Here is a 9,036-nt window from a genome sequence, read left to right on the forward strand (position 1 = left end):
GCATTTTGTGGAAGAGCCGGTATTTTGTGGAAGAGCCACACTCAAGGGGCCAAAGAGCCACATGTGGCTCGCGAGCCGTGGTTTGCCAAGCCGTAGTTTGCTGACCACTGGTAGAGAAACCAATTTCCATCTGCATCATGTAAAGGAGGGGCAACTGGACACAACAGCACTGTGCTCATAACATTTTTCAGGAAGATGCCTATTTCACAAATTAAACACCTACTGGCTGTCATCGATTATGCGACGCCTTCTCTCCCTTCACAGCTCTTCCAAAAGCTGAGTCAATGCTGCCGCCCAAATCACAGAAAGAGAAAAGTAAACCACCCTTTTTTCCTGGCCACACGTGCCTACATTTTCATTTCAATAACTTCCCTTCAATGTTCTATACTCATCAGCCCTACTAATAATATAATCATATGACCAGACCCAACTTCATCAGTATAAATTCAAAAACTAGAATTCAGGATTGAAAGAAAAAAAAAAAACTAGTTCAAAATACTTAGGGCAGCTAAGTTCATAATCTTGCAGGTTGGTATCAGATAGTAACTCAACACCTGCTGCTACTTAGCTGACCACTAACATTAAGCCCTCTCAGGTGTCTACTGTCCTTTCGAACATGAAAACAGCTTCTAAGGCCATTGTTTCAGGGGACAGAGCCGGTTGTGCAACTAAGAAACTTCACCTACGTTCTTAACTGGGTGAATATAATTTTTTAATAACACTCTCCTGTTTCAATAGCACCTGCCAGATATACACCTTTACTTAAAATCTCATATTAGCGCTCAGCTACATCCGATGCTACAGAAAGAAAGCCATCACCCCACCCTGACCCGGTTGATGTAGCAGTCTGCATTTACTGCACGGATCTTGTGCCTGTGACCGTGTTATGCGTTTACCAGCATTATTTTGTTTAATTCTTATAATCACCCCATGAAGTTGGCACTATTATCATCTTCCCATTTTACTTTAAATAAGGCATCTGAGGCACAGAGTATAGGCAGCAGACCAGGACCCTCTTCCACCCATCAACTATGCATTTTCTCAACATGAACATAGACATGCATATAATCTATGGTATTCTGAATGATGCCACGGAAACCATGTTGTCCATATGGATGGGTGAATTCATAGGATAAGGAGATCTTGCCCATAGTTAAAAGTTCACTTTAGAGGTAGGAAGCCTCCCCTCCCACAACAAACCTTCCCTAATTAGGTAAATTAGTGAAAACAGAATATTCTTTAGTTAGGATGCAAAATCTTCATGAATTTCTGGAACTTTTAAATGATAGAAGAAAGGGGAAGGGGAATAGGGGAAGACATCTTCTGGGCTTCTTTGTTTCAAAAGTAGGGATGAGATACTCAGCTGTGGCCTTGTAAAATAATGGAACAGGAGGATGGAGGAAGAAGGAAGAACCCCTGTCAGAGCATCCTGCAGTCCTGTGAAGGAGAAGGTGTGTGTTTAAGATGCAGAAAGCCAGGGGCAGGGATCCTAGGATGGTCCTGCTGGGGTGGGAAGCCAAAGACTAGGACCCTGCCTTAAGCAGAGATGTCACAGAGAGTGACAACAAAGCAACGATGGCAAATGGAAGACATTCCCCAAAAAGTGGAATTGGATGTGCTGGGAAAGCTGGTGCTGGGGATTCCAGCTAGAACAGGCTAGTGGGAGTCCTCCCCTCTGCATGCTGTGCTCCTTCTAGTAGGTCAGGGGTCCTCAAACTTTTTAAACAGGGGGCCAGTTCACTGTCCCTCAGACTGTTGGAGGGCCGGACTATAGTTTAAAAAAAAACTATGAACATATTCCTATGCACACTGCACATATCTTATTTTGAAGTAAAAAAAACAAAATGGGAACAAATACAATATTTGTATTTGCATGTGGCCCGCAGGCCGTAGTTTGAGGACCCCTGTAGTAGGTCTACTTCCAAAGTATCAGCCACCTCCCTCTTCTACCTAAATCCAGCCCTGCTGTGAGCTGATCAAGCCCTTTCCACTCTGGTCCACTGATTTGAGGCCCTATTTACTAGAGCCCACATGTGAGGTTCCCAGGGATACTCCCGATGGCTGAAGACAGCTATGTCACCATTTCTGTCCACAACATTATTTTCCGTATTCCTGCTTCCTCTGGAGCTCCGGTGTCCTGACAGACATGGAGGCGAAAAGAGCTCACTCAGCAAATACCACATTGACTGATCAGAAGGAAGGTCCCAAAGAGAACAGTGGGACCCAAACTCAAGTCTCAGGGACGCTACTACAGGGAGCACAGTACCAAGTACCAATCGAGAAAAGTACAGTGTATAGCGACTGCTGTAAACTGGGGTTTATTTAAATCACTAGAAACAGCAATTTCTTGTTATCTCACTATAAGTACTCATTACCAAATATTAGTGATAACTCATTTCCTCAAATTTTACTTGGGAGCTATTCCAGTTTTACTCAAAAAACATTGTATAATTCCCCCTTCCTGCCTCAAAACAATGAAATGTTAACAGTAAATGGTTTATAGTAAAGTTTAACAATCTCCTCTTACTATCTTCTTCTGAGAAATGTACCCCTTAAAGTTATGCAAAACACATTTTAGAGCAGGAACTCCTTCCAAACTAGGAATGATTTTTCTCCCCAAGGGGACACTTGTCAAAAACTGGGAACATTTTTGGTTGGCACAATTGGGGGAGGGGTGCTACTGACATCTGGTGGGGGAAGGCGAGGGAGGCCTCCTGTACAACACAATGTGTAGGTCAGAACCCACACAAAAAAGAAAGAAATGATAAATGCTTCATAATATAAAACAGCCTACTAATCTTTTATAGATCTATCCTTTTTAATAGACACGAATAAAGAAAGCACACACTGGATCTTAAAACTACAGAATTACTTATACCATAGGGAGAGGAGAAACAGTTCCAAGTAGACATTTAGTGTCAATTATGCCCGATGCTATGCTCAGGGTGTTTAGTTCAAGAAACTCTAATGGCAAATAAGCTCTGTAGTTCAGCATAAGGGGCAGGAAAAATCAGATGTGACTCCAACAAAAACCACTCCTAACTAAAATAGAACACTATTTTATCTTCTGGCACTCCACCAATTGACAAGTTCATGGTGAAATATCTTACTGATAAACATCAACTCCAATCTTTTTTAAAACAGTTTTTTAAAATTCTCTGCAAAACAAGTCCCTTGATGCAAATTGTAATCCAGCTAAGCCCAGGGCTCCATCTCAGTTATCCCCTCAAACTATGTAAAGAATCCCCATCATTAAACATTCTCTTTTATTGTCTGGGGGGATGAAGGAAGTTAAATGTTAAGATTTATGACTCAGACTCCCCCACGGTGATAAAACACCTCCAACGGTAGCAAAGAAAAGCCCCTAAGAATTTATTGCAAAAATGATCATCTAATACAAAGAATCTTAACAAAAGGATGTTTTCCTTTACGTTAAGCGAAGTTGTTTTACAATGTCCAAAGTTGCTTTAGGATCAATTCCCACTGGCAGCGTTTTTACTGCTCTGTCCCTCTTCCTTCCTTCCTCAAAGCCAGCCACACACCCACACGCAGTCCCAGGAGTCCAGCTCTGTACCTTGTGGCAAAGTCCTCATCAGGCGCGTTCACAATCACCGGGTGGGTGTGGGTGCGGTCCACACACTCCGACCTCAGAGTCCCCTCTGGAGGAAACCCCACAGCTCACGGGCGGGGGCATCGAACCTGCTCCTTTTAGGAATCCTCTCGGGGAATACCAGAAGTGACGACCCCGTTCCATATGAAGATCCCGTTTATGCAAACTCAGGGGAAAAGGGGGATCTTTCAACATCCTCCCGCGTAGCTGCGCCCTCTGCCAAGGAAGCCGATCCAGCCGCGACTTTGTTTCCCACTAAGTGCTGGGTGGTGCCGCGGTCCTACACGCCCGCGCATGGGCTCCCAAGGCAACGCCTGCCCCGCCACGGCTCCCCCCGCCACAGCGCGGGCCTAGGCGCCTCTGGTCGCACCCAAGTGGGCGCTCCCAGGAGTACATACACCGGCACGCAAACTCAGAGGGCGCAGAAGCGGCGGCTGACCCTGTGTGTGCAGAGACAGGTGTGCACACAGAGACGTGCAGGCGCGGAGACCTCTCCCAAGTGTGCAGAACTGGGTGGGCAGGCTCAGGAGCACGCGCACAGCCTCGTACCGCAACCCGGCCGCGCTGCGAACCACAGGTCCCAGCAGGGAACCTCCAAACCCCGGTCCGCGGCGCGTTTCACCAACTCACCTCCTCCAAAAATTTGGTCACATCATACACCTTGTGGTGCAGGATCAGCCAGGTGCTCTTGCTGTGGTTGTGCTTCTGGATCTCCTCCAGGGTGTAGTACTTGACGGCCTTGTCCGACGGCTCGGCCATTTCGGAACACCGCGAGCTTCAGGGCCTGCAGACAGCAGCCACGCCGGGCGGAGCAAAGCGCGTCTCTCCGAGACGGTGCCGGGACATTCCCCCCCCGGTCCCGGCGGGCGCCTGGGGCGGGCTAGCGGCACCTCGGAGAGGGCGGCTTGCTGACGGCCTCCGATGATTGGCCAGAATCCGTGTCTCTCAAGGGACCACCCTCGACTGACACCCTCCACCCAGCGCGCCCCGCCCAAAGCGGGTGTTGATTGGCTGAAGATGCCCTATTGCGCGAAGGGTGGGGCGATGCGGAGCTTTCCTTGCGCCTGCGCAGAAGGAGGAGAGGGAAGCTGGGGGGCCCCGGGGGGGTGACTCGGGTGACAGGGAGGTACACGTGCGTGGGAAGGACGGACCCGGCGGGGTGGTCCACAGGGGCCAGCGACCGCTCGTCAAAATCGCCGCTATTTCCCAATCACGTCAGATCAGCCAGACCGGCGCGTTAATTTCTAACATTCTCAACGGCGAGTCTCGGGTAACTTGTTAGCGTTCCGTGAGAGAGAAACGAGCCTGGTGGACGTTAAAACACACCGCGCGGTCACTTAGTCTGGGTGGGACAAGGGTACTGCCCAGAACAAACTCACTCTAATTTCGCTTGACCAACCCCTTCCCTCACCCCGTCCTCAAAAGGCCCAGTTCTTACAGGAAAAACAAACCCAGGGGAACTGTTCATAAAAAGCTAGGACATTCTGGCCCTGCCAGGTGGCTCAGTGGTTGAGCCTCGACCTATGGAGTCACGGTTCCATTCCTGGTCAGGGCACATGCCCGGGGTTGGGCTCTATCCCCAGTAGGGGGCGTGCAGGAGGCAGCCGATCAATGTTTCTCCTTTACTCTCTCTGAAATCGATTAAATATATTTTAAAACGTTCTGATTATTTTTGTATCTTCTAAGACAAGTACTTGTCCGTTGTTGACCACTGGCTAGGCGAGTTCTGGTATTGGCTCTTTGTCTTGTCTCAATAGTACAGTGGGGCCTTGACTTACAAGTGTCCCGACTAACGAGTTTTTTGAGATACCAGCTGTCTCTCGGTCGATTTTTTGCATTAAATTGATTGAGTAATTTGAGTTAACGAGCTCCTTAACGAGCTCAGTGTTGGAACGCATTAAACTCGTAAGTCAAGGCCCACTGTATATGGCTAAGGTGAGTCCTAAATGATGGATAGCACCTGGAATAAAGTCTGGAAGAATACCTCCCAGCAGCCTTATGGGAGGTACATATGAAGATTTACAAAAGATTGAGAAAAACAAAGTGGAAAAATGCCATCATATTAAAAAGTCATCTGATATTTATTAAGGCCCTTTTCAGAAATGGTAGTTAATTCCAAAAGAACTTACACAACAGGGTGCACGTGTAGGTCATCCTCCCTGGGGCTGAGCACAGTTCTTCCATTTTTAGGTCCTGGATGAATATCAGTCCCCACTTTCCCCCGCCCCTTATGTCCTCTATAGACATGCAGGCCATCAAGAAGAAAACATTTTTCCAAGCGTCTCAAGCATTTTTTAGCCTTTTTATATAATAGAACACATTGCTTTTCAAATACTGAACCCACCCTGCATCTCAGAAATAAACCCCACTTGTCTATGTTATATAATAATTTTATTTGTTAACTAGAGGCCCGGGTGCACAAAATTTGTGCACTCAGGGGGGCAGGGGATGTCCCTCAGCCCGGCCTGCGCCCTCTTGCAGTCCAGGAGTCCTCTGGGGATGTCCAACTGACAGCTTGGCCTAAGCCAGCAGTTGGACATCCTTAGCGCTGCCACAGAAGTGGGAGAGGCTCTCACCACCACTGCTGCACTTGCCAGCCATGAGCCTGGCTTCTGGCTGAGCAGTGCTCCCGCTGTGGGAGTGCACTGACCACCAGGGGGCAGCTCCTGCATTGAGCTTCTGCTCCCCTGGTGGTCAGTGCACATCATATCCATCCGTCATTCCACTGTTTGGTCGATTTGCATATTGGCCTTTTGTTATACAGGATGAATTCTATGTTGAGTTTTTGCATCTATATTTATGAGATAGTGTGTAGATTTCTATTTATGCATTACATTTGTCTGGTTTGGATATAAGAGTAATACTGCTCCATAGACTGAGTTGAGAAGTATTCCCTTTTCTATTTTTCTGGAAGAGATTATGTACAATTGTTGTTATTCTTTAAAAGTTTGGTAAAATTATCCAGTGAAACCATATGGGCCAGCAGATTTCTTTTTTAGGAGGTCTTAAACTATGAGTTTAATATCCATTAACAGTTATGGAGCTATTCAAATTTTCTGTTTCATTCTGGGTGAGTTGTGGTAGTTTGTGCTTTTTGAGGAACTGGTCCATTTCATCTAAATTGATAAATCTATTTGTATATAGTTGTTCATGGTAGTCCCTTACTATCCTTCGATGTCTGCAGGGTCTGTGGTGATATCCTGGTATTAGTAATTTGTGACTTATCCCATTTTTTGTTGTCAACCTTGCTAGAGATTTGTTAATTTTACTGATCTTTCCAAAGAGCCAGCTTTCCTGCTCTTTGATTTTTTTCTATTGTTTTTCTTTTTTTTCAATGTCATTGATTTCTGTCTTTATCTTTCTGCTTGCCTTGGGTTTATTTATTTGCTTTTTTCTAGTTTCTTGAGGTGGAAGTTTATTGATTTGAAACTTTTCTTTTTCCTAATGTTTGCATTTATTGTTAAAATTTCCTATATGTTTTAAAAATAGTAAACAAAAATTATACTATTTCCCTAACAGTTGTCAGGACTACTAAATCTCCCCAAGACAAAGCAATGCATCTCTTGAGTGAATGGCTATCTCTAAATTCAATGTCAAGGTTGTTTCAGATTTCAGTCCCATTTTCAAATAACTCTAGAAGTGATGAAAAAGAAAAGGTTGGTGCCAGCGACCTGGATCCTATCAGGTGTGACTTATCAGATGCATAACTATGAGCCAGATGGTTAACTGTTCTAAATCACTGCTTATAACATGCATAGCACAGGGGCTGGCACAGAAAGCAATCAACAGATTTAATTAGTGTTGTTATTATTATTATTATTATTCAACAAAATTTCCTTATTCTAAAACGCAGGTATGAGGAAACATCCTATCTGGCAGGTGCTCCAAGGTGAAGTAAACTTAGGCAAATTTAGAAACAAACAAACCTGGTAAAGGAAGACAAATACTTCCTTTTCCCCTCCAGCAAATGAATTTGTATAAACATTTAGAAAACCAGTTCTACTCCTAAAATTCCTCGGGTAAAAATATACTGTAGAAAGCACTCAGCCTTCTCTTTCATTGTAAGACAAAAATAAGCAAACATTATTTTAAAATTTATTTTCCAATTCCTTCTGCAACTTGTGCACAAGACTTACATGAGCATCCCTTTCCTGCCCATTTTGGTAAATAGTTATATTTACTATTGTATAGTTACAACCATAGAAAGCTGGTTCTCTCAACAAATGGGTACTTCTATAAAGATGGACTCTAATTCAAATGTCTACATGGACAATTTGCATTATATCCATGTAGTTTAAAACTCATGATACCATAGGTTATTCTATCCTCCCCAAAATATCTATAGGGTGTCCCAAAAATGTATGCACACACTTTGAATTATAAAGGCAATGTTTATTAATATACATTTCATTTTTTAAATTGAGCTATCAGCTGTTAAAGTGTGTATACATTTATGGGGACACCCTATATATCTCTAGTATATATAGCTTGATTGATTTCTAAACAATTACCCTTCTATTAGCAATAATTTCCAAAATTTTCTCAATTATTAAAATTTTATTCATTTTAAAATTAATCATGTATGAGTTGAAGTTGCTTTTACTCACATATATTTATAACAGACCAGAATGTCAGTTGAGAATCTCTGATCAATCAGAGGCAGAAATGAGGAGCAAAGAGCAATGGATATTATCTGATCACAAACCTGATACAAATGTCTTAAATTCATTGCTGAAGTAAGGTGATTTCCCTCAGTTAACATCAGACAGTAAGTCAATTATGTGTAGGACATCTTATTGTAAATACTTCCTTAAGCACATGTTCCTGCTATATCCATCTTTAAGTAGGAGCAGGTAATTAGGGAGAGTAAATGTTTGATTGTAGGGCATTGTTGCAATACTAAATTTATTTTTTTTAAACTCTTGTCTCCAGCACAAGTAAATAGAACAAGAGTGAAATGGTGTAGATAAGAAAAATTCCAGATATCCTCTTTAACTTTGTAAAGGGTTCAAGAACAGTTCTATGAAATACAGTTGATTGTGTCACCCAAGTCAGAAGCTTGGGAACCATCCATCAGCAAGTCCTATAGGTTTTTCCTCCTAAATACCTCTCTAATCAGTGCTCTCCTGTTTATCCCCACTACCACTGCTCCGGACCTGCTTTTCATGATTACCTGCCTACCTGCTTACAATAGCTTCCAACAGGTTCTTCATGGGGCAGAGGTGTAATGGCCACCTGAACAAGAAGGTATCTTCAGACCAAAAACCGAAGCAGGCAATGCCATAAAATACAACAAGATTCAACCCTTATTGAAGATAACATTGGCAAATATGTTCTCCCATGCAGTGGGCTTTCTTGTTGTTTTGTTGATGGTTTCTTTTGCTGTGCAGAAGCTTTTTATTTTGATGTAGTCCCATTTGTTTATT

At 43.7% G+C, this 9,036-nt stretch overlaps 1 protein-coding gene across 2 annotated transcripts in view; it reads right to left on the bottom strand.

Annotated features, from left to right (window-relative positions):
* Positions 1–4,545, bottom strand: part of LOC102241512 (cytochrome b5) — a 29,161-nt gene extending 24,616 nt beyond the window's left edge. Inside the window, exon 1 of one of the 2 annotated variants that reach the window (XR_001361153.1) lies at positions 4,241–4,544. Coding sequence is in view for 1 of the 2 variants with exons in the window: in XM_005861569.2 (XP_005861631.1) it covers positions 4,241–4,369 (129 nt within the window). In the remaining variant the exon portion in view is untranslated. Of the gene's footprint in view, positions 1–4,240 lie in introns of both variants that reach the window. The other variant, XM_005861569.2, reaches the window with a different exon arrangement.
* Between the last annotated feature and the right edge of the window lie 4,491 nt (positions 4,546–9,036).

Source organism: Myotis brandtii, unplaced genomic scaffold (assembly GCF_000412655.1).
Source record: "Myotis brandtii unplaced genomic scaffold, ASM41265v1 scaffold154, whole genome shotgun sequence".
Lineage (NCBI taxonomy): Eukaryota > Metazoa > Chordata > Mammalia > Chiroptera > Vespertilionidae > Myotis > Myotis brandtii.